The sequence below is a fragment of the Callithrix jacchus genome, chromosome 12 (genome assembly GCF_049354715.1).
Source record: "Callithrix jacchus isolate 240 chromosome 12, calJac240_pri, whole genome shotgun sequence".
In the NCBI taxonomy this organism is placed as follows: Eukaryota; Metazoa; Chordata; class Mammalia; order Primates; family Cebidae; genus Callithrix; species Callithrix jacchus.
Window position 1 is genome coordinate 38,764,155 of NC_133513.1, and position 26,083 is coordinate 38,790,237.

Genomic DNA, 26,083 nt, shown 5'->3' on the forward strand with positions numbered 1-26,083 from the left:
GCTGTGTGTACGTGACAGATCAGAAATGGGCAAACAGTCATCTGTTGAACAATCAGTGGATAACTGATAAACAGCTTTATTTTCCTTTGTCCCCCTTCTGTTTAAACATGCTATGTGGGCCAGTTGAGCAATCTAGACAGGTTCCTTAGCTTTCCTGGTCACCTCCAGATAACTTAAAAAGATGGTCTGAGTTACACTTTGAGTTATATGAAGTCTCATTCCAGGGGTGTATCTGAATTGAGAGGGAATGGGGTACAGGAGAGTTAAGGGCTCCTCCTGCCTGAGGTCATGTTCTAAGCTGAGTTTCTTTGGGACTTCTGTGGGCCTCTCTCTCCACAGCTCCCCTTTCACTTACAGCCTATGATTGTTATCTTAGCTTCTGCATCAGAATCTTCTCTCCTGTTGTTTTGTAGTGAGGTTGCCTTGCCCCTTGTAGGAGTCACTATTGGGTGGGATCCATAAAACCCTGCTATGATCTTCTCCTTTGCTGGGGAATGTGGGGAAACAGTTGCCAACCGAGTATGGAGGCCCTCTGTCAAAACTGAGACAGAAAGAAGCGCTATTTTAACATCTGGTCACAAGTAAATAATGTGGGTTATAATCTGGGCTGTAAGCTGGCCGTGGTGGCTCAGGCTTGTAATTCCAGGTGAGGTGAGCCGATCGCTCGTGCTCAGTTTGAGAGTAGTCTTGGTATAACACAGAAAGACCCTGTCTCCATACAAAAAAAATTTTAAAACCAGGCACCATGGCGCATGTCTGTATGTAATCCCACCTACTCAGAAGGTTGAGGCGGGAGAATCACTTGAACCCAGCAGGAAGAGGTTGCCGCGAGCTGAAATTGCGCCACTGCACTCCAGCTTGGGCAACAGGGCCAGACCCTGTCTCAAAGAAAAAAGAATCTGGGCTCTGACATTTATTTATTTACTCAACCTGTTTTTTTTTTTTTTTTTGAGACGGAGTCTTGCTCTGTCGCCCATGCTGGAATGGAGTGCAGTGGTCTGGTCTCAACTCATTGCAAACTCTGCCTCCAGGTTCAAGGGATTCCCGTGCCACAGCCTCCTGAGTAGCTGGGACTACAGGCACGCGCCACCATGCTCAGCCAGTTTTTTGTATTTTTAGTAGAGTCGGGTTTCACCGTGTTAACCAGGATGGTTTAGATCTCCTGACCTCGTGATCCAGTCGCCTCGGCCTCTGAAAGTGCTGGGATTACAGGCGTGAGCCCCCTCAGCCGGTTTATTTACTCAATCTTTGGCAAAAAAAAATGTGGCAAAGGTGGAATTATACATCATATAGCCTTTTGTGTCTTATGATACTCATTTTTGCATCTGAACGTTGAACCTATATAATATCTAGTTTGTGAGGACATCTGAATCACTTGGGATGGTAATCGGCACCCAATTTGCCTTCAAAAAAAAAATGTTTGCTTCATTTAAGTTGATTTATTTACGAAGGGCGAAAGGACACTGTGCAAGGGCGGGGAGGGTATGTGCGCCTGCGCTCTGCGCCTTCTAGAGGGCAGTCAAGGGCTTCCGGCTGACCCGAGCGGAGATCTCGCGAGACTGTCAGACGTATGGAGAGAGGCCTGGGAGGAAGATTGTGTTCTCGCGAGAACTCTGCCTTTGGGCCCTAGGTTTGTGTGGGGCCGAGTCTCAGTCCATCCAAGGTCCTTTCGGATCTCCCGGAGAGGCATTCGGACCTGGTAAGAACACCATGGGTCGTGCGGAGGCGCGATGACCGCTGACCCGCTGGGCTCGGCTTTGTCCGTCCCTTCGCGACCCGACCGACACCCAGCCCGGCCTGCGTTTTCCTCTCTTTCCCTCCACACGCCGGGCCCGGGCACCTCCTCCTGTCTGCCTGCCGGGCCCGGGCCGGCCTTCTCCCCTTCCCTCCACACGCCGGGCCCGGGCCTATCCTTTCCTCCTGGATCCTCCTCACACCCGGCCCCGGACACCTCCTGCTCCTCGCCGGCCTTCCCCTGGCTTTGGGTGTGACAGTTCCAAGTTTACAATTTCTCTCGCCTCTTGCCTGGGCCTCGGGCGAGGCGCTGTCTGTTTTGCTGTACGGGTCCGGAACATAATCCATTTCTAGCTTGTTAGGTGGAAATGCAAAGAAGATACTTGGTTTTTTGGTCTTTTGTGTGCCAAACACATACCGTCTCATTTAATTCTCCCAATTGCGAAAAGTAGCTTGATTATGTCTGTTTTACAGATGAGAAGAGAGAGGCTTGCTCATTCATTGTTTCATTCCACTAACAATCATTTATTTATTTATTTGGTGCCAGGATGTTGAGGATAGCAATGAAAAAAATGGACACACTCCTTATTCTCATGGAACTAAATTCTTGTGGTGGGAACAACGATAATAGTAATCTCACCTGGCACGGGATTTAATGTGGAATGATGTAATCAAGAATGGCGGAAGTAGAATGACAAAAGTCAGAGTGCTAGTATTTATCTGACCCCAGAGGCAGAACTTTTTTCCCTCTTAACCACACCTTTTTGTGTCACTTTTTTTTCCCCGCCCCCCGAGACGGAGTTTCGCTTGTTACCCAGGCTGGAGTGCAATGGCGCCATCTCGGCTCACTCAACCTCCGCCTCCTGGGTTCAGGCAATTCCTCTGCCTCAGACTCCTGAGTAGCTGGGATTACAGGCATGCGCCACCATGCCCAGCTAATTTTTTGTATTTTTAGTAGAGACAGGGTTTCACCATGTTGACCAGGATGGTCTCGATCTCTTGACCTCGTGATCCACCTGCCTCGGCCTCCCAAAGTGCTGGGATTACAGGCTTGAGCTACCGCGCCCGGCCCTCTTTTTTTTTTGAGATGGAGTTTTGCTCTTGTTGCCCAGGCTGGAGTGCAATAGCACAATCTTGGCTCATTACAACCTCCGCCTCCCAGGTTCAAGCGATTCTCCTGCCTCAGCCTCCTGAGTAGCTGGGATTACAGGCATGCACCACCATGCTTGGCTAATTTTGTATTTTTAGTAGAGACAGGGTTTCGCCATGTTGGACAGGCTGGTTTCGAACTCCTGACCTCTAGTGATCCACCCTCCTCGGCCTCCCAAAGTGCTGGAATTACAGGCATGAGCTGTGTCACTTTGTAATCAGAGTCGGGTTCACCATAGTAACTGCTTTTGGATAGACTTAGCTTTCCACCACGCACTTGGTAATTTCGAACTAAGTTTTAGAGACTCTCGAGTTACTTATTGGAATGAAGATGGCACAGGAAGTCATAGCCCATTTCTGTACCAAGATCCTACTGTGACATTTCCAAACTTTAAAGTGCGTGAGACCATTTGAGAAAGACTTACCCTAATGATGCAATGGAGGAAGATTCATTTGCTACCTTGTGGCTTAGGCAATTTAGTTGGTTTTCTCATTTGAAGATTTGCTAGCTTGCGGATTTGCTCAGATAAGTAAATGAGATAATATATGTAAAGTCTAGCACAATAACATTCCCTTCATATTCTCCTTTCCTCCGTTCCAGAGAGCCTTTGTCCTTGGGTCTCTAAAGAAAGTCCTACCCTTTGAAAGTTTTGTGATAATTTATATCTAATAAATCTCTACAGTTACATTATTACCTTTGTGCAAACAGGTATTTCAGAAATGGAAAACCACATTGAGCTATGGAAGGAAAGGAAGATGTGCTTCTCAAAGGGAGAGAATATATTTTAGAACTACATAGTACTCCTCACCTCTATTTTAATAAATCAGCATAGCTGTGCCAGAATCTCAGGAACCTGTGAAGGGGTTTCATAAAACTCCATAGGATACCCTGACACATATCCCTCCCCTGCCATTTGAGAGCCCCTAGTGTTTTATAATACTTTCCCTCATATAATATTAGCATTCAGAACCAGTCATTTCTACTGCTGATGGACTTTGAACTCAGTCTCTTATTTCAAAGAATTAGTATTTTCTGCCTGGTGAATCTATGATATAAATTCTCCTCTAGGTGGCAGGTTCACCATTGTGTTCTGAGGGACTATCACAGTAGTGTCAGTTTAGGTACTCAATACATAGTTGTTGGATGAATACGTAATACCTTAATACTTCATTACTCTTTCAGCATACCAGGTGTGGTTAGGGACTTTAGACTCAGATCTGGGATTAAATCTTGGCTCTTGTACTTGGAAGTTTGTGACTGTAGGTAATATATTTAACCTTGTCAAGCCTTTTTTTTTTTTTTTTAATTAATGGTGATGATAATAGCCATTTTAATGGTTTGTGAGGCTAAACGAGATAAGTTTTTTAAAAAAGCTTGGCACATAATAGACTATATGTAAATACTGACTGAATTCATTTACTCAATAACTAATTATTTAACACATACTATACAACAGTGAACAAAAAGACAAAGTCCCCGCCATGTGGAACTTACCTTCTAGTGTGTTTTCTGAAGGGAGATCAGAAAATAAATGGTTGCTACATGCCAGACTGCAGTCAGTACTATGGAGAGTAATAAAGCATTTTAAGGGAGAGGGGAGGGGAGGCAAGACTTTTTAAAATAAAAGATGGTGAGGAATGGCCCCACTGAAAGGAGGTTACTTCTGAGCAGACACCTGAAGGAAGTGAAGGCCTGGGCTTTAGGATACCTGGAGGAAAGTGCAAGGGCCCTGAGGCAGAAGCATCCTGGATGTGCGAAAGGAGCAGCAGGAGGGGAAGGGTAGGGGAGGAGGGGAAGAGTAGATAGCAGTCATGAGGTTTCTGCAGGAGTCCAGGAGAGAGATGATGGTGATGAAATTAATGTACTTTTTCTTTCTTTATTATATCCCGTTCTTTGACTAAAAGCAATAAAAATAGCTAATACTTATATAGCCCTTAATGTGCATCAGGCACTATTTTAAGTGCTTTACATATACTAGTCATCAGATCTTTCCAACAAAGTACACCTAGCCTCAGAAAATGCAGATTTGTCACTCTTTAGGATATGCAGTGGAATGTGCTGCTAATTCAGAGTACTTTCTCAACCATTACTGAAATCAGCAGTGAATTCACTGCCTCTGTTTACATACTGGTTAGGTTGCAAAGGCAAGTCTAAAGTGGCTATAATGGACCACCCAACCAGTATGTATGCATTGGGTTAAGTTCAGTTTCATGGAAGAACTGTAGAAGTCCATGGTACTTTTTAAATTACTCTTCTTGCTATTTTTTAGTCCTTTTAAAATTTTCATCTAAGGTTTTCATTTTGATTTTGTTTTCATATAGTTATGTCTGGACACATTGCTTCAACATAGAATGCACATGAACAATGTGGAGGTCTAGGCTGGAATAGGGGCCCAGTTGACCACTGTCGCTCTGGCTAGTAGGCATTAATACTATCTCTATGCTTGTCAGTTAGAGGAGCTGCCATATTGTCCTTTTCAACTTAGCTTCTTTGATTGGGAAATCATAACATTATAGTGATCATTTAGCTTACAATACCTCAAAACAATTATTTGGAGGTTGCTACTTTTACTTCTGATATGAATGACTCTACACTGTTAGTCATTCTTATCCCAAGTTGTCATCCTTGATTTTGCCCAGCTTGATTAGTCAAGATGTTCCTTTTTGGGGTTAGCAGTGTGTTTGGGGGCACCTTTGGGGTTTAATATTCCTTTTATGCAGCGTTACCCAAGTGCTCTATAAATGTGGCAGTTTGGTTCAGTGAAGTAGTGAGTAGCTGACAAAATAGGTTAAAAGGTTTTGTTTGTCGCCTTGGTCACAGGTGAGAAGTTAAGTATTTTAATATTGAGACAATTACAGCTTTCAAAAGAATATAATCTCAGGTGTGTTTTGAACTTTATTTTGGCATTATTGCTAGTCTTCCAGGCTTTAGAGGAGAGAAAATATTAATATTTTATCACTTGTTGGCTTCTATGGGAGAACTACAAAATGTTTGTGATATAAAATCAGGATAAAATGGCATTATTACTGTGATAGTAGGTAAGTAACATATTTTCCTATCCTTGGCTATGTTATGGCAAGAAGTTTCAAGTTGAATATAGTTCCCTATATTCAACTTGAAATTCAGTTAGAATTTCTGTGGTACTGCCAAGTCTGAGGAAAAAAACCCAGAGTTTGGCTGTAAAATATGGTAAATGTGTCCCCTTTAACCCACAATCTTGCTGCTGTTTGTGTGAATCTATGAGGCTGAGCTTTGTGGTTCTGACAGCAGGAAAGACACTATCTCAGCACTTATTCTGGGATCATACGTTCAGTGGCAACAACCTTGTCAATTTTGTTTGAAAAAAAATCCAAAAGTAATAGTTTGTGTTAAAAACAATTTTTTCCTCTGAAAAAACCTTCCTGCATTAATACAGTATCTATGTTTAAAGCAGAACTATACCATACTTACTGTGGCTAGTCTGAACCTAAACATTAATTTATCATTTATTCATCCATCTGTTTGTCTAAAATCTCTTAGGCCTCTGTTGAACTTAGGGACAAGCACTGTACAATGCCAGGGACATTCTTCTCTTTATGTCAATTCAGTGGCACATAGAATGTGAAGGATTGGTAATGCCAAGGTACTGATACCAGGCTGTCTGCTCAGTAGTAAGATGTACAATTCTATTAAATCAATAAGACATGGTTTCTTCTCTCATGAAGCCATCAGGCTCAGGAGGCAGGCATGTAACAATAGGGCAGTAAGTGTTACAGGTGTCCTGCTGGAAACCCATACAGATTACAGTGGTCATGCAGCAGGCAGCAGCCAACTGTATTGGCCAAAAGTATTGAGGAGTGAGGTGCTCGGTCAGGAAAGGCTTTGTCATTAGTGATGGTGACTTGAAAAGCAGACAAGGAGGGAGAAGAGGAGAGACTGGCATTGCTGGCAGAGAGAGCTGATAGCCAAGATAAACCAAACTAGCCTATGCATAGAACAGCTCTCCAGTAGATGAGCGTGCAAGAGCTATTCTGGGACACAGCAAGAGAGCCAGAGTGAGGCCAGGAAGTAGAGAGCTGTGATGGTTAATTTTAGGTGTCAACTTGACTAGATTAAGGAAACCTAGAAACTTGGTAATATGTTGTTTTGGGGTATGTCTGTTTCCAGAGGAGATTAGGGTGTGAATCCGAGTAGATTAGTGGCGAAAATCCACTCTTAATGTGTGTGGGCACCATCCAATCTGCTGGAGCCCAGAGAGAACAAAAACATTGAAAAGGCATATCTATTTGCTGGAGCTGGGATACATTCCTCCTTTCTTGTCTTTGAACAACACAACTCCAGGCTCTCCAGACTTTGGGCTTCAGGATTTACACCAGTGGCCCCCTGGGTTTTCAGGCCTTTGGCTTCAGACCCAGAGTTGCTTGAGTGTGATGGCCCCTTAGTGTTCCCTTTTGGTGTTTCTCATGTGATTTTGCTTTACTCTTATTCTTTACAAAAATAGCTTTATATGCAAGACAAGAGCGAATATTTTACATTCAAAAATCGACTAAAAGGAAATGGAATTACAACGTTGTCTAGATTTCTTCTTCTGGTCTAATTGGATATGTAGGCTATGAGGATTATCTTGGAGAAAAGGGAAAGCTATCATAAGCATGATAGTCACAGGTAAGTCGTGCTATATGCCAGGCACTGTCCTAAACATTTTAGTTCATATAATTCATTATAGTTCATATAATTCTCATTGAGTTGGGCCCATTATCGGGTGTAGCAAGTGGGGAGAGGAGAGGCAGGAGAGGACCCCCGGGTGCCATCCGAGGCCCAGTTAGCTGGCTTCGCCCTGGGCGGCCGGGCGGGGGCAGCAGGTGCCTAGAGGGGAGGCCCAGCGGCGTGGGAGCTGCGCGGGGGCCGCGAGCGCCAGCGAGGATGGGCGGGGAGCGCGGCAACAGGGGCGGAGTTTTCCGTTCCTCCCTGCCTCTGGCTGGAGCGCTCCAGCTCGTCGGTGGCTGCCGTGTGACGTGTGGGTGAGGCGCTGCCCTGGCTCTGGGGCCTTCCGCACTCGGGTCACGAATAAAGCAGCTTCTTGCTCGCTGGGCAGCTGGTGTGTCGGTGACCTGGCCTGTGAGGTACGTCTGTCAATCCTGAGGCCGCAGCGGGAGTCCTTGCGGCCAGCAGTCTTACTGGGCTGGCGCCAGGCAGGAGCTGGGACACCGCCGCGGCCTCGCACATGCGTGCGGAGCAGCGACCGGGACTTGGGAGCCTGCTGGCTTCCGGGGACCAGAGGGCGAGGGCTCCTGAAGGTGCTGTGCTTCCGCAAAGGGCATTTGGGAAGCCTCGAAAGCCGCATGAGTCACTGTTGCTTTCGAATTAGAAACGCCTTGTGGTCAGTTTTCAGTTACTTCTTTAGAAAGTTGATGTGCTGGGCGCGGTGGCTCACGCCTGTAATCCCAGCACTTTGGGAGGTCAAGGCGGGTGGGTCATGAGGTCAGGAGTTCGAGACTAGCCTGGCCAACATGGTGAAACCCCGTCTTTACTAAAAATACAACAGTTAGCCTAGTGTGGTGGCGGGCATCCGTACTCCCAGTTATTCGGAAGGCTGAGGCAGGAGAATAGCTTGAAACTGGAAGGCAGAGGTTGCAGTGAGTTGACATCGCGCCACTTCACTCCAGCCTGGGCGAAAGAGCAAAATTCTGACTCAAAAACAAAACAAAAAAGGTTGATGTGCTGGGATTGATTTCTCTCTGTTACTAGTATAAAGGTGGAAAAATCTGAACCTGTGAAGTGTTAAATCTAAAAATGCTCAATAGTGAGTTTATTACCTTCCGTTAATATCTGTTGCAATATTAACGTTTGTATGGTTTTTAAAAGATTACAGAGAACCAGGTTCTGGATTTCAGAAACTACTTGTCTTGATACAGAATTTAAAGTGGGCTGGGGCTAGGGTATGATGTATATAATTTTTGAGTTAACGAGTTGTATAAAAAATAACCTTAAAAAGATGGAAGAAAGAATGTGTGAAGTGAAAAAAAATCTCAAGGTAAAATTGCAAAATATTTTTTAATTTATAATTTTTTTAAAACTAAAAGTGTGTACAGACGATCTAATGCAGGTTGTCTCATCAAAGATAACCAAATTGTTCAATTAGTATTTCGAGTGTAGTAATCATAGAACACATAGGTATCCTGTGGATAGTTGATGCACTTGGCCTTTTAACAATGACTGGGATGCCAGGCAAATAAGTAAAAAGTAGAGTCTTTTGGAGGGGGAGGGACAGGTGGCAAGGGGGCATGGAATGTGAGAGCTGGAAGGTGAGGTTAGAGATGATCTAGTCTGAGCTTTCTTTTTTTTCTTTTTATTTATTATTATTTTTTAAAGATGGGGTTTAAAAATAAACAAATAAAACCTGGAGTTTTGTCAACAAGGAATTCTTTATATATGAGATCTTTACACAATGCTTTAAACAAATGTATAAAGTCTGAAGATCATGGGACCAGAATTGAGCAACTAACCACAATGAAGCTAAGTCATTACCGTACAGCTTAACCATAAAATTTCCAAAGAGCTACAACTCTTGTGGCCCCCACAAATTACAATTTAAAGCTGAAAAATAGTTCCTCACAAGCCTATTTTAAAAAACAAAAGTAAAAAATAAAGCTGAAAAAATCTTATGATCCGCCCACCTCAGCCTCCCAAAGTGCTGGGATTACAGGTGTGAGCCACTGCTTTCATTCTTACAGACAAATGAAACTGGAGTGGCTGTGATACACATGTTGAATCAGAACGATTTGCATTGGTACTGGGCAGTGTTTTGGTTTTTCTGAGCCTATCATGACATACAATGGTACTGTTTATTAGTGTTATCCAAGGCAGGAGATTCTGAGCAATCGTGGTTATAACTTAATGAGGACTATGACAATAAAGTGAAAATCTTAATGGAAGTTATTTCAATAGTAATCCATTGGAATGTTCATTTTTATCTCTAGTGTTGGCAAATAAAAATACTTTATGGGTGATAATACACTAAAGGAAGAACAAGCTCATCTGGGAGGCAGAACCCAGAAGCAGACCTTGGGAACTATAGTTCTAAACCCAAATCTTACCCCTTCTGGCTGTGGCCCTTTAGATGCGACACTTAAACTATTTGAGCTTTTGTGGCTTCATCTGTAGAATGAAAGTGTTACGTTAAAGAGATGGCCAAGATTTTTTCAGCTTTATTTTTTACTTTTGTTTTTTAAAATAGGCTTGTGAGGAACTATTTTTCAGCTTTAAATTGTAATTTGTGGGGGTCACAAGAGTTATAGCTCTTTGGAAATTTTATGGTTAAGCTGTACGGTAATGACTTAGCTTCATTTGTGGTTAGTTGCTCAATTCTGGTCTCATGATCTTCAGACTTTATACATTTGTGCAAAGCATTGTGTAAGCATGTCATATATAGTTTAAAGAATTCCTTGTTGACAAAACTCCAGGTTTTATTTGTTTGAAGGGTATGTGTGTTTCTGTCTTCCTCCTTTACTTCTCCACCCCCAAATTTAGGACAGGGATCCTAGAGGTACGTAAGTTTTAGAAACCACTTAAACTTCTAATGTTGTCTCAAAAAATAAACATTTAAGGCAATTCTCTTTTGAAGATGGTCAGACAATATTTTGGAGTATAATGGTGAAGATAAAAAGACATTTTTAGTAATCTTTTATTGATTTGAATATTAGGATCAGAGCTGATTTGGTCCAATTTTTTTACAGTAAGAAAACAGTTGAAAGTATATATACTTGGTATATATTAGAGGGTTTAGACTATTGAGTTTTTGGAGTAAATAAAAGATTGCCCTTTGCTATATTGTATAGTGAAAGACTAGATGGAAAGCGTATATTTATTAAATAAGCACCACTTCCTTACCCCTAAGTCTGTGAATCTATAGTCCTCACTTAAGAATTAGGAAGTTAGGTTCTACAAGGGCAAATGGTGCAAGGTCATAGCCCTGATAAATGGCTACAGGATTCTGTCAGGGCCTGTTGACTTTACAGCCTGCCAGCTAAACCTGTTAACAATAACCACTGCAGTGTGGAGTGCTTACAGTGTGCAGGTGCTAGGCTAAGTGCCGGTAGATAAATAATGCCTCACTTTAACCTTACTGCAGCCCTCTGTGGCTACCATCCTTGTCTACCATTCTCCTGAGGAAGTTGAGGCCCAGAGAGGTTAAGTTACTAGCTCAGGGGTCTCAAGTTTGGAGACACAGCCAGAATTCAGGTTTGTCAGACTCCAGCATGACCTCTTAACGGTCAAGCTTGGTACTCTGGCTCTTGAACATGAAACAAATGGTGAATAACTGTTGAAAATGGCCATGTGAACTAGTTACCTCATACCAGTCTCTTTGGATGTAACATTCCGTACAGCTGGCTCAGGCGTCTACTCATTGTGATTTAAATTTACCCATGGTTGGACTCTTCATTTCAGCTCTTCCTCTTCATCATAATGCAAGAGGGAAAGCCTTTGCACAGCTCCTTTCTTGGTTTTTGGGCTCTGAAAGCTGACTGTGCTCTGACTGAGACACAGGGAGGAGGAGGGACAGAAAGAGCCAAAGGCAGCAAAGGGACAGCGTCCTGGGACTTACCGTAAAGAAATGAAACAGGTTTTCTTTGTGGCTGACAAATGAGTTCTAAAGATGACTTTTGAAGGATAACATTCATTTTAATTTGAAAAAATATAACTGTGTGTGGAAAAATCAGTTTTGTAACTTAAATTTCATCCTACATTCTGTCTGTAGCTGATAAGGGGAAAGTCCAGTGTGTGAACTCCTGCTGTATTCTCTTATTATGTAATATTAGTACTTGTGATTGAATTGAGAGGACTTGCTTTAGGAATCTAGTAATATAGTCAGCACTGTATGTGTTTGAGTTTGCCTCTCATATGTTCCGGAATTCTGGGATTTTGACATTGTGAAGCAATGATTAAATTTTACACTGTGCCAGGCATTGTGGCATTCCACACAAATGGTGAGGACCTAAGAGTGGGAAATTTGGCACAGATGAAGAAGGTTGGTTAATACGTTTGAAAGACTGCTCAACATGTCTTGCATAACTGACCTAAGTGCAAAGTGAAGCAGCCCATCATGCCCCAGCTCTCCAAATCTGAGCCAGCGTTTCACCCGTGTGATGCAGGTATTTTTCATAGTCCCCACAGTGAGTGCCAAGTGCACGCTAACACTTCTGCCTAACACAGGCAGCCTATGGCATGCAAAAGGAGGCTGCAAAGTAACCACTGTTGGTGTGTCCAAGGTTGGAAAAATTTCCACAGGGACTTCTGTGAAATCCAATTAAGGCAGGCCTTTCTTTTTATAGATGATTATGTAGAAACAGACTGATGAAACAAAATCAGCAAGGGAAAGTTAAAAAATTTCCTGAATTGTTCAGTTTCTTATAGAAACTCTAGTTCCTGAATCGAGTCTTTTGCTGAGTTAGTGGACAGAAAGTGTTGGGCTGCTTCTTTTCACTTCCCTCAGAATACGTTATTTTTGAGGGAAGGACTCACCACTTTTGTCCCTCTCCAGTTTTCAGCCTAGGCACCTGGCCCTAAACTTAGTCTTAAAGATGGAGACAAGGACTGCCAAAGTTCCTTTGTCTCAAATGGGCAGTCAGCCACTTAGAGGACTCTACACTGGGTGGGCCACTTTTCACTCCAATGCTGGCTTCTTTGAGAAAGTCATTGCTTTCAAGACTGTTAGGAAGTTATTTGATATATTGCCTAACATGCCTCCTATTAATCTTTTTTACTGCCTTGTGTCTCTTCTGAATAAATTTAATTCTTCTAGTTGACAGGTCTCCACATACTTTAGAATAGTAATCATGTCCTCCTGGAGATACGTCTCTTATCTTGGCTAAACAGCCTTTCTTCCTGGAGAAGTTTTTCATGGTTTTGAGGCCTCTTTCCTTTTTCTAAGTGTCCTCTTCTAAAGCTTTTTACTCAGAAGTAAGTTTTGAATTTAGTCTAATAATAATTGGATTATAATAGTCTAATAATGGAACAAGTTAATCCTGTGACAAACACTATTGTAAGTTATTTTTCCCACAGACCCAGCACACTGCGAATTCACAGAGAATTTACTTTTGATTAAAGATTTCCACTCTTTAAAAAAGGAATTATTCTCTTCTTTGCCCTCCCTGATTAAAGTATAAAAAACTTACATTATGTTCTGTAAGATTTAACAGCTGTGTACAGATTGTTTTGGAATCTGTTTCTGTCACAGCCCCGTGTTACTTCCAGATTTAATGTTTGTCTTCTATGTTTTCATACAGGTAATTAGAAAAAACAGGGATGTGCCTCTAAAAACTTTACAAACTGGCTTTAGTCTGTCGTCCTTTGAGTATTTTGTAAAAAGTAATCTTAGTATTCAGTTTAATTGTGCTTCTCTTTAGCTGATACTCACTTTGTCCATAGTGATAACGTTCGGTCTTGCCACAAGTCTTCCTGTCATCCCTTTGTGTCTACAGCATTATTTGACTTGCCAGTTTAGTAAAACAATCCAGAAGGAAATAACTAGTATCACAGGGCTTAGTGAATCTCTTCTGGGTTCTAGTAATCACCTCTGCCTTTTTCTCAGTGTTTAAAAACTGTGTCATTATTTTTCCGGTAGCTTTTGTCAAGTTTTACTTTGTGGCTTTACTGACACTCTTGTGTTACAATCTCATTATATCATTATATGCTGTTCCCATTCCTATTTCTTATTGCTTCTAAACCTGAGCTTATTAGAGAACTCTATTTTCCCACTCCAATTTCTGTGTCTCCTTTATATCAGAATCATATAAAATCATTTTGTCACATAAAATCTGTTATACACATTGTATTATATATTATATACAGTTTTCTGTATATAAAAACATATCTATGTATCTGTTATTCTTTCTTGTTGTTTTTAGACAGAGTTTCACTCTCTCACCCAGGCTGGAGTGCAGTGGTGCAGTCACAGCTCACTGCAGCTGTAACCTCCTGGGCTCAGGTGATCTTCCCACCTCAGCCTGCCAAATAGCTGTGCGAATCACCACATGTGGCTAATTTTTTTTTTTTTTTGGTAGAAATGGGGTCTCTTTATTTTGCCCAAGCTGGTCTCAAACTCCTGGGCTCAAGTGATCCAGCCCCTTCGGCCTCCCAAAGTGCTAGGATTACAGGTATGAGCCACTGTGCCTGGCCCTATGTTATATTTTTGAGAGCTTCCTAGCTATGAAGTCTTTCTTAAGTTCTTCCTAAATAAAAAAAAGTTCTACCTAAAAGGGGAAATTAAAAATTCCATCTTCTAAACAGTGTTTTAAACGTTGTGTATCAGATTGTTTGCAGCTTATTTTCAAAGTAATCAAAGATACTTCTGTATCTTTTAGTCTTCATCTCTAAATCTGCAAAGAGGAACACATGCCTCATATGACTATGTGTTATAAATAGAAAATTATATTCTAATGTTCTTTTAACTTTTCTGGACACCGTGTGCTCTGTTGATTCAGGACAATTAGTGTATTTTTCCAGAAATAGCTGTTCACATGTAAAGGGTCACTAAAGTAGATTATAGAGTTTTATGGCAGGAGCAGTGGTAGAGGGGTGGGAGTAGACAATATTTATTAAAAGTATCTTTTGTGCTAGGTCCAGTGTTGGAAGTAATCTAAGTAGTTAGTAATGGGAGTTGGCTGGAATGATCATTTGAGGGATGATTGAAAGGTGGTTTTTGGTTGTAATTATGGTGCTATTTATATATATTTTTTTCTTTTAAAGGAGCAGTGAGCAGAATGAATACCTTCCAAGACCAGAGTGGCAGCTCCAGTAATAGAGAACCCCTTTTGAGATGTAGTGATGCACGGAGGGACTTGGAACTTGCTATTGGTGGAGTTCTCCGGGCTGAGCAGCAAATTAAAGATAACTTGCGAGAGGTGTGACATGTACTTTTCTCTTCCTGTGTTTGGACTCTTGTCACAGGGCTGGTTAGAGCATGGCCAAGGACTTGGTCTCTCTGTGGCAGCAAAAAATTGCACTCCATGCCTTGCATGGTCTACTTGGTCCTAGTCAGTTGCCTGGTATACTGGTGCCTTTCATCCCAAGGGGAAAATAAAGTAGATGCTAGAAGAGTCTGGAAAACCCTGTGCCATTCTAGAAAATTCTAGTTAGCATGCATTTTTGACTACTACTCTGTATACTTCCTCAGGCACTGTAATCAGTAAAAATACGAAATGAGTGAGCAGTATCCTCAACTGCATCCTCTTGATGCATGAAGGATGCACTTGAGCATCCTTCCCATCATCTTTTAACTGCTTAATGGCATGGTTCTGTAAATGAATATCTGTTAGGGCAAGCCGGAGTGAAATCTGTTGTTACTTCCAGTAATGTTTTGTTGTTGTGTGTGGTAGCCAAGTATTACATGACTTTAAAACACAACTTTATTAAGCAGAAAACAAATATGATTTAAAATGTAGTTTCTTATGTGTGTTGTCATGGATGATTTATGGCCTGTTTTGACTTTTTCCCTTGGGATTTTTATATTTAACCCTGTTTCAATCACTGTTTATGCTTCTAGAAACATTAGTTTATAAGTTCACTTAAAATGTCCACCCTAATGGTCTTCTAGCTGTTGACATGTGGTGGCATATCTCATTACTGAATTGGTCTGCTGTGAATGGACTGCCCATTCTGTTGGGGTGAGAAAAGAGATAAGGGGCTAGCTATTAAGGGCTAGCTATTAAGTTAACACTCTGTCTTTATTCTGTTGATAAACTTGTAAAACCATAGGTTTTAAAATTTTGTAGAAAACCGAGGGGGATCAGTATCTCCAGGTACATTCTTGTATTTTCTCTTGATAAGTACACCCAAATTAAACCTAATCCTCTTAGAAGGATGGGTATTGAAGGAGGATTTTAAAGTTTAGGTATGCCTTTATGGTTGGGATTCTTAAACTGGGGTCCATAGGGCTTTAATGGGTCCTTGGGTGGGCTTTGGGACACTAAACCCTGAAATTATAGGCAAAATCTTGAAAATAAGCATTTTTTGGGGGGAATACTTCATAGATGTCATTAGATAATAATAAGGATTTACGAGCCCCTCCTCCCACAAAAAAAAGTTTCAGAACTTCACTGTTCTGTGGGAAACATCGTTCTTTGGACTTATAACACTAAGAAGCTAACATGTATATGTTTCCTAGGTCAAAGCTCAGATTCACAGTTGCATAAGCCGTCACCTGGAATGCCTTAGAAGCCGTGAGGTGTGGCTATACGAACAGGTGGACCTCATCTATCAGCTTAAAGAGGAGACACTTCAGCAGCAAGCTCAGCAGCTGTACTGGGTAAGGTGACTGCATGGCTAGAATTGGTTCGAGCATGGATTCTGGTTGCCAGAGAATATCTTCCTTGTAATGCGGTGTTAATATAGATCAGATAAAAGTTTAATCTCAAGTCTATTTCTTAACTTGAGTATATTTGGTGCTTTTGGTATCATTGTGGCTAGATGGTTTCATTTTTCTTTTAGTTATTGGGCCAGTTCAATTGTCTTACTCATCAACTGGAGTGTACCCAAAACAAAGATCTAGCCAATCAAGTCTCTGTGTGCCTAGAGAGGTAATGACCCTTTTTACTTATTTTAACTTTTGGCTCTAACTTTGGCATATTAAAAGAAAGTCGATTTTGTAACTCACTGCATGTGTCGTATTTAACTTCTGTGTTGCTAAGATCATTCTGCTTCATATATTTAATATTATATTCGCTGATACATGAATAAGCCATCTACCTTTGGTTGAGTTTTTAAGTGAATGTAGTCATTTAAAATTACTCACAGTTTGGCTTTTGGTTTGAGATGAAGTTGATGAAACAGGTATTTCTTAAAAATAGCCAAATTTTGTTTTTTTCCCCCAGACTGGGCAGTTTGACCCTTAAACCTGAAGATTCAACTGTCCTGCTCTTTGAAGCCGACACAACTGCTCTGCGCCAGACCATCACCACCTTTGGGTCTCTCAAAACCATTGTGAGTAATCTCACATACTTCATTGGGTACTTTGCAAATCTGTGGCCTTAAAAAAAATTACTATAAATAATGGCTTTCTTGAGAATTTTATTAGCTTCAAAAATTTCATGTTCTTGGCTGGGCATGGTGGCTCATGCCTGTAATCCTTTGAGAGGTCGAGGCAGGCGGATCACTTGAGGTCAGGAGTTTGAGACCAGGCTGGCCAACATGGTGAAACCCTGTCTCTACTAAAAATACAAAAAAGTTAGCTGGGTGTGGCAGTGGGCGCCTATAATACCAGCTACTTGGAAGGCTGAGGCAGGAGAATTGCTTGAACCCAGAAGGCAGAGGTTGCAGTGCGCTGAGATCGTGCCACTGCATTCTAACCTGGGCTACAGAGTAAGACTCAGCCTTTAAAAAAAAAATTATGTTCTGATTAAGTTGCCTAGATTGGTAGTCCCTGGAATATAGTCAACTCAGTGATAGTCTTTGGAATACCTCATGTATATCTCTAAATGCTTTCGATATATTTTTTGTAAAATTTATGGTTTGAATAGTTTTTAATAAAGAACCAAACATTTGAGTCTTGTTAAAAATGGTAATACAACCAATTCTGGTAAAGATTTTTAGAGTTTCACTCTTGTTGCCCAGGCTGTAGTGCAATGGCATAATCTCAGCTCACTGTAATGGATCACCGTAACCTCCGACCTCCTAGGTTCAAGTGATTCTCCTGCCTCAGCCTCCCGAGTAGCTGGGATTACAGGCATGCACCACCACCACGCCTAGCTAATTTTGTATTTTTAGTAGATACGGGGTTTCTCCATGTTGGTCAGGCTGGTCTCAAACTCCCAACCTCAGGTCATCTGCCCAGCTTGGCCTCCCAGAGTGCTGGGATTACAGTCATGAGCCACCTTGCCCAGCCGGTAAAGATTTTTTATATGATATTTACATGGTGAGTACTCTCAAATTTGATAACTACTTTGTAAGTCATGGGATTTACTGTGATTGATGTTTCTAATGAAATGGTAATGCTTTAACACTTTTGAAATTTTGAATTATAATTTCACTTTTTTGGTAGCACAGTATAAATAATATGATTAAATTGTCTCTTTCATAGCAAATTCCTGAGCACTTGATGGCTCATGCTAGTTCATCAAATATTGGGCCCTTCCTGGAGAAGAGAGGCTATATCCCAATGCCAGAGCAGGTAAAGTATCATTTTGTTTCTGGTAATTGAGTCATTACTTGCCTTATATTTCATTTGGGTTTTATATAGCATTAAAAAATGCTACTATTTGTGAATAAGTACCAGTGGCAGTGAGTTAGTTTATGAAATTGAATGCTTTCCTTGAGACTGCATGCCAAATAGAAATTTAGATGTCTTTAGGGGCTGATTAACAGATAAAGTTATTATCAGTCAGTTCATAGGAAATTCTCATTAGCTGTCTTATTGATACTGGCTCTCTTTGAGGGATCCTCTTTATACTTTGTAGAGATGATATATTTCTAAAAGGAATGGCAATATGAATAAAGGATTCTAGATGTTTTAGTTGAGAAACTCCCTAGATACCAGCTGTCTCTTGTTTTATAATTGTGAAAATTGAGGCTCTGGAAGGCACATGACTTGCCCAGAATCAGTTGCAAGCCAAGATTAGAGAGCTGCTCTTTTTTCTGGTGAACTTTCTACTGCCTTTGACATTCCTTGTTAAGCAGCAAAGTATTATGTGATTAACAGAAGTCAGCATCCAGTATTGCAGCTGTCCCTCTCAGCGAATGGCTCCTTGGAAGCAAACCTGCCAGTGGCTCTCAGGCTCCTTACATATCCAGCACCAACCCCCAGGACTGGCTCACCCAAAAGCAGACCTTGGAGAATAGTCAGGTCTGTTGCTGCTTTTATTGTTTCTACAGTAGACACAGCAGTAGATGGGGTTAGTTATTAATGAGTAGCATGTGTCTTTGTTAAGTTTTTGGCTGCAGTCTGTAAACATTTATTAATAGTCTCTTCATCATAGAAAGTTTAGAAAATAAAGAACTCTTTATCATAGAAAATTTTAAAAATAATTTTACATAAGAAAAGCTCATAAACTCATAATCTCAACACAAAGAAAAACACTGTAACAATGAAAGTTAAGCGTTTATATACTTCCGTTTTCTATACATATATATTTTAAAAGAATCATTCTGTAAGTCCTGTTTTGGTGAGTAGATTTTTTTCACCAGTATAGTGGTAACATTTCTCTGTCATTTCTTCTATAAAGTATTTAGTAGTATATCATTGATTGGCTGTAATTTAAATTCAGGTTTCTTTTGATAGAAACAAGGATTCCCTAAACATCCAGGAGCCAGTTATTTGTGTACATTCTTGATTAGTTCCTTAGGAGTACATTTCTAGAAAGTGCATTCCTAGATGCAGTTTGCATACCCTTTAAGGCTTTGGATACATACTGCCAATTTGGCTTTCCAGGAAGTTGCCAGCAGTGTATAGTTTCACCAGGAGAATATTAGAGTACTTGCTTCCCTGAAGCCTAAGAGTAATAATCATTTAGGATTTTTTGTCTGAATTTGACAAAAAATAGAATTTCGCTTTTGTTTGTTCTTCCATTAGTAAGGAGGTTGAGTATTTTCATGTTTATTAGGCTTCTTTTGTGACTTGCCTGATCATATCCTTTGCCCATTTTTTGCATTCTTTATTTGTAAAGGCATATTACACAGAGATACTAGCCCTTTTCTATCAGGTAAGATATCTAAACAGAGAAATACCTTGCCTTTTGGCTTTGTGTACTTAAATTTTAAAACACTGGGCAAGACAGTAAATATGCAGACAGAATCTCCAAAGCAGTCATCATTATTTTGCCAAACTAATACTGTGTACTTTTTGTGTAGACTTCTTCCAGAGCCTGCAATTTCTTCAGTAATGTCTGGGGAAACCTAAAGGACTTAGAAAACTGGCTCCTCAAGAGTCAGCAACAGGAAGTTCCTGAAAAACCAAGTTACCAAAAGTGTAACAGCCATTCTACTGCTGGTTCTTTCTCCACTGAAATGGAAAAGGTTGAAGATCTAGAGCTTCCCGATCAAGATAAGATGGACTTATCAGATTGGCTGGTGACTCCCCAGGAATCCCATAAGCTGGGGAAGCCTGAGAATGGCAGTCATGAAATCAGTGAGAAGTTTAAGCTCTTGTTCCAGTCCTATAATGTGAATGATTGGCTTGTCAAGACTGACTCCTGTACCAACTGTCAGGGAAACCAGCCCAAAGGTGTAGAGATTGAAAACCTGGGCAATCTGAAGTGCCTGAATGACCACTTGGAGGCCAAGAAACCATTGTCCACCACCAGTGTGGTTACAGAGGATTGGCTTGTCCAGAACCGTCAGGACCCATGTAAGGTAGAGGAGGTGTGCAGAGCCAATGAGCCCTGCACAAGCTTTGCAGAGTGTGTGTGTGATGAGAATTGTGAGAAGGAGGCTCTGTATAAATGGCTTCTGAAGAAAGAAGGAAAGGATAAAAATGGGATGCCCATGGAACCCAAACCTGAGCCTGAGAAGCATAAAGATTCCCTGAATATGTGGCTCTGTCCTTCTAGAAAAGAAGTAATAGAACAACCTAAAGCACCAAAGGCAATGGTTCCTTCTAGAATTGCTGATTCCTTCCAAGTCATAAAGAACAGCCCCTTGTCGGAGTGGCTTATCAGGCCTCTAAACAAAGAAGGAAGTCCCAAGGAAGTGCCTAGTACTGAAGACAGAGCTGGTAAACAAAAGCTTAAAAGCCCCATGAGCACTTTCTGGTGTCCCTTTAATACAGCAGACTGGGTCCTGCCAGGAAAAAAGATGGGCAACGTCAGCCAGTTATCCTCTGGAGAAGACAAGTGGCTGCTTCGAAAGAAGGCCCAGGTGAGCATAAACATCAAAATAGCAGTTTCTGAGTTTTATTTTTATTTGTTTATTTTGAGATGGGAATCTCTGTCACCCAGGCTGGAGTGCAGTGGTGCAGTCTTGGCTACTGAAACCTCCCTCTCCCGGGCTCCAGCCATTCCCCGCCACCACAGCCCCCCAAGTAGCTGGGACCATAGGCGTGACTGGCCAGTTTTTTTGCATTTTTGGTAGAGATGGGGTTTTACCATGTTGCCCAGGCTGGTCTCCTGAACTCCTGAGCTCAAGCGATCTGCCTGCCTTGGCCTCCTGAACTGCTGGGATGACAGGCATGATCCACCACACCTGGCTTAGAGTTTTATATTTCATAATCCCAAACCTTGCAAACCGGCCAGATCGTTGAATATGTCAAATACTAAATTTGGAGTGAAGGATGTATGGTTTTGTTCTGTGCATTTTTCAGGACTAAGCCCCATCCTTCAGGAAAGAAAAGAATCTAGCCTGTTCTACTGCTATTTATGGCAAATATTTGGGGTGGAAATAATTGTCACCTTTGTTTTTGGTTGTTAGAGAAAATGGCCAACATTTAAATTATTCTCTATAGACCCTTTATGGAAAAAAAGTTGGTCTCATGCCTCCTAGTTTCCATGAAGCAGCCTCTTTTCTTGTATTGCAGGAAGTATTACTTAATTCACCTCTACAGGAGGAACGTAAGTTCCCCCCAGACCATTACGGCCTCCCTGCAGTTTGCGATCTCTTTGCCTGTATGCAGCTTAAAGTTGATAAAGAGAAGTGGTTATATCGAACTCCTCTACAGGTGGGTACATGCCACCAGCATGGGAATTACAGATTATAGCTATTTATAAATGTTTTGTCTTACATATGAAGTCGTACTTGGGTCATTGAACCATATCCCTTTTAATAGTATGTATGTTAGGCAAGTGAGGGTGGGACAGGGGGAGCTCATAAAAAGTTCATGTATTTTAATTGAATTTGCTTTATGAACTAACTAGGCATACTTCAAAGTGAACTTTCAAGATGTAACTTTTGGGAATTTTCAGATCCCATGTGGATTCTAGTAGCTTATAGACCTATCTCAAAGGTGAGTTTGGTTCCAGGCCCCTGCAATAAAGCAAATATCCCAATAAAGTGAGCTACACAAATACTTTGTTTTCCCATTGCATATAAAAGTTGTTTATAATACACTGTAGTTTGCTAAGTCTGCAATAACATTATGTCTTAAGAAAACAATGTACATACCTCAATTAAAAAGTACTTTATTATAACAAAATGCTGATGGTCATCTGAGCCATTAACATGTAATCTTTTTGCTAGTGGAGGGTTTTGCCTTGATGTTGATTGCTGCTGACTGATTAGGATAGTAGCTCATTGAAGGCTGGGATGGCTGTGTCTGTTTCTTTAAATAAGATAATGAAGTTTGCTGCATTGATTGACTTTCTTTCATGAAATATTTCTCTGTAACATGTGCTGCTGTGTGATAGCATTTTATCCACAGTAGAACTTTCAAAATTGGAGTCAAACCATGTGGCTGCTTTATCAGCTAAGTTTATGTAATGTTCTAAATCCTTTGTTGTCACTTCAGCAATGTACACAGCATCTTCTCCAGGAGTAGATTTTTTTTTTTTTTTTGAGATGGAATCTTGCTCTGTCGCACCGGCTGGAGTGCAGTGGTGTGATTTCGGCTCACTGCAACCTCTGCCTCCTGGGTCCTGGTTCAAGCAATTCTCCTGCCTCAGCCTCCTGAGTAGCTGGATTACAGGCACATGCCACCATGCCCAGCTAATTTTTATATTAGAGACGGGGTTTCACCACATTGGCCAGGCTGGTCTTGAACTCCTGATGTTGTGATCTGCCCTCCCAGCCTCCCAAAGTGCTGGGATTACAGGCGTGAGCCACCGCACCCGCCCTCCAGGAGTAGATTCTATCTCAAGAAATCACTGTTTGCTCATCCATAAGAAGCAACTACTCATTTGTTTAAGTCTGATCATGAGATTGCAGCAGTTGTCACATCTTCAGGCTCCACTTCTAATTCTAGGTCTCTTGCTGTTTCCACATCTGCAGTTACTTCCTCCACTGAAGTCTTGAATTCCTCCAAGCCATCCATGAGGGTTGGAATCAGTTTCTTTCAAACTCCTGTTAATGTGATATTTTGACCTCCTCTCATGTATCATGATAGTGTTACTGGCATCAATCCTGTCTAGGTTTTCAGTTTACTTTGCCCAGATCCATCAGAGGAACATAGGTACCTAGGGCCTTAAAAAAATGTATTTTTTAAATAATACTTGAAAGTTGAAATTACTCCTTGATCCATAGGCTGCAAACTGGATGTGGTATTAGCAAACATAAAAACATTAATCTCCTTTTACATCCCCATCAGAGATTTTGGGTGACCAGGTGCAGTGTCAATGAGTGTAGTATTTTGAAAGGAATATTTTTTCTGAGCAGTAGTTCTCAACAGAGGGCTTAAAATATTCAGTAAACCATGCTGTAAACAGGTGCACTGTCATCCAAGCTTTGTTATAGAGCACAGGCAGAGTAGATTTAGCATAATTCTTAAGGGCCCTAGGATTTTTGGAATAGTAATTGAGCACTGGCTTCAACATAGCCACCATTGACTCAGGCCTGCAATTTGAGCACTTTGGGAGGTGGAGATGGGAAGATTGCTTGAGCCCAGGAGTTCAAGACCAGTGTGGGCAACATACAGAGACCCTGTCTGTAAAAGAATTAACAAATTAGCTGGGTATGGTGAAGCATGCCTGTAGTCCAGCTACGCAGGAGGCTGAGGTGGGAGAATTTCTTGTGCCTGGGAGGTCAAGGCTGCAGTGTGCTATGATAGCTCTGCTGCACTCCTGCCTGGTTGATAGAGCGAGACCATTTCCAAAAAAAAGTTACCGGCTGCGTTAGTCCCTAACGAGAGTCAGCCTGTCCTTTGAAGACAGGTATTGACTTATCTCTCTAGCTATGAGTTGTAGATGACTACTTCTTCCAATAGAAAGTTGTTTTGTCTGCACTGAAAATGTTGAGTGTCGCCACCTTCATCTGTTATCTTAGCTAGGTCTTCTAGATAACTTGCCACTTCACTTTGCATTTTTGCTATGGAGATGGCTTCTTTCCTTAAACAGAATCAACCACTGCTTGCTTCAAACATAACTTCTGGTTCCTTACCTCTTTCAGCCTTCATAAAATTAAAGAGAATTAGGGCCTTACTCTGGGTTAGGCTTTGGCCTAAGGGAATGTTGTGACTAGTTTGATCTTCTATCGAGACCACTAAAACTTTCTCCATATCAGAAATAAGTCTGTTTGCTTTTTAAATCATTCTTGTGTTCACTGGAGTAGCACTTCTAGTTTCAAGAACTTTTCATCCACAGAATTTGAAGCTAAACAAAAAACAAAAACTTTGACTTTGTGCTCACAGCTTGGCTAATGCAAAAAGCCTGCCCAGCTTTCAACCTGTCTTGGCCTTCAACATGACTTTCTCACTAAGTTTAATCAATTCTGGCTTTCAATTTAAATAAAGTAAGAGATGGAGACTCTTCCTTTTAGTTGAACACATAGATGCAATTGTAGGCTATTAATTAGCCTAATTTCAATCTTGTTTTGTCTCAGGGAATAGGGAGGCCTGAGTAGAGGGAAGAGAAATGGGGAAAGGCTTTTTGGTGGGCATTCAAGACATATATTAATGAAAAGTTTACCATCTTTAATGAGCACAGTTCATGACACAAACCCTCAATCTGTAAAAAATGTAACAAGGTATGCCTGTGTTGGGAAATGAGTCAGAGCTTTAAGGAAGGGAAAATTTGCTTTTATTCTCCAGTGAATAACTTATCCGTGGGTGTCTCTTTACAGATGTGAAGACAAGAGTTGAACCGCCTTTCTGCCAGTTATCACACATCATGAGCTGGGTGACTGCGGCTTGCCAAATCATTGTGTTTCTGGGTCTGACCAATTAGCTTGGTTCTTTCTTCTCTCACCTAATTTTGAACTAGTAAAACAAAGTAACTCATCAGATTTATGAGTTACTGTTTAAAAGAAAATGACGTTTATTGATGCTGAGGTGATTCAGTTCCTTCCTTCTTACAGAAGTGTTAATTTACTCCCACACTAGAAATGCAGCATCTTTGTGGATACATCTTTTTCACAAGCCTCCAAGGCTCCTTAGATTGGATCGTTACCAAAAGTACATGAAAACACTCACTCTGGTTTTAAAAATGAAGTATTTCTGTAATCGAGGTATATTGATATATTCTAAAGCTAGCAAATTTCCCTAACATCTAATTGCCCTATAGATGCTTCTCTTGCTGTGGGTTTTCTTGTTAGTGGTATGAAATAATGATTTTCCTGCTCTATCAATATATAGTGTATTTTGCACAAAAAATTAACCTGGCTAATAGTGATTATCAAAATACGTATTAATAATCTTGGCAATTTTTGACATTACCCAACATTTTAGCCTAAATGTTCTACATTACTATTCACTTGAAACTCAGCTACTGCAAATGTTCTTTCTGTAAATGTTACTAAAATATCCTGTGAGCTCTTTTAGAAGGGTTCAGTATTATTTCAAGACTATTTTGAGGTCGTTCTAGCCTTTTAAAATATTCTATAGACCTACGGGGTTTAAAAGAACCCCAGTGCCAACTAGGCAAATAGGCAAAGACATGTTGGAAATGTAGTATAGTACTTGAACTATTCACTATATTGGTGCATCCTGTGTAAATGGAAGCTGAGCTTGACACCTGGTGCTTTTAACTAGGGATACAGTCGTCCTTCTCCTGCAAGCACAGCACACCTGTACCTCCAAAGGTGATGTTTTAGTGACTAGGCTGTTTTCAACACTTGTGCCTTGGGGTGTTCATTGAAGCTTTATGAAAAGTACTGTTTTCTCAGTCTCCTTAAAGTTATGCCCATGCTTTAAAATGTCTCTGTAGGAGAGAAGTGGGGTTTATAATGTTTTTAAATTCTCTAGATATCTTTGCTGCTTTCCAGACTTTGAAACTATTAAGCTTCTTAACTGCCTGTTATTGGAAATACTTCTGGGGAAACTTCATGGTCCCACAATATCATTGCCATACAGCTTCACTAGAGTTCTTTGAACCACAGCTGGAAAGAGCTTTGTATTATTTCTTAATTCCCTCCCCAGATATCACTTCGAACTATTACAATAAAGGTGGTGGGCAAAAACAACATAAGGAGCCTTTCAGTTTTCTTAAGTTGCAGCTAATTCTGTAGTTTCTTTTTTGAGGCCAAATACACTGTATTTTACATTGTCAAAATATAATTTACATTAATCACTATGTTAATGAGTATGTAAAACATTCTTTTGCATTGATGAATTTTGTATCTGCCTCCATTAAAAGCATAACAGCCATAGTT

General features: G+C 40.9%; 1 protein-coding gene across 9 annotated transcripts; it reads left to right on the top strand.

Annotated features, from left to right (window-relative positions):
* Window positions 1-1,634: 1,634 nt before the first annotated feature.
* Window positions 1,635-26,080, top strand: NCOA4 (nuclear receptor coactivator 4). Of its 9 annotated transcripts, XM_054242832.2 has the most exons (11): window positions 1,635-1,699; window positions 13,927-14,019; window positions 14,612-14,766; window positions 16,029-16,169; window positions 16,352-16,440; window positions 16,735-16,843; window positions 17,940-18,029; window positions 18,558-18,701; window positions 19,706-20,710; window positions 21,366-21,506; window positions 24,557-26,080. In XM_054242832.2, exons 2-11 carry the CDS (start codon window positions 13,929-13,931, stop codon window positions 24,560-24,562), a joined length of 1,971 nt encoding a protein of 656 aa, XP_054098807.1. In that variant the 5' UTR covers window positions 1,635-1,699; window positions 13,927-13,928; the 3' UTR covers window positions 24,563-26,080. The 9 variants fall into 9 exon arrangements, with proteins under 9 accessions (XP_054098807.1, XP_054098808.1, XP_009007790.1 ...); XM_054242833.2 differs by lacking the exon at window positions 18,558-18,701; XM_009009542.5 differs by lacking the exon at window positions 13,927-14,019.
* The last annotated feature ends 3 nt before the right edge of the window (window positions 26,081-26,083 follow it).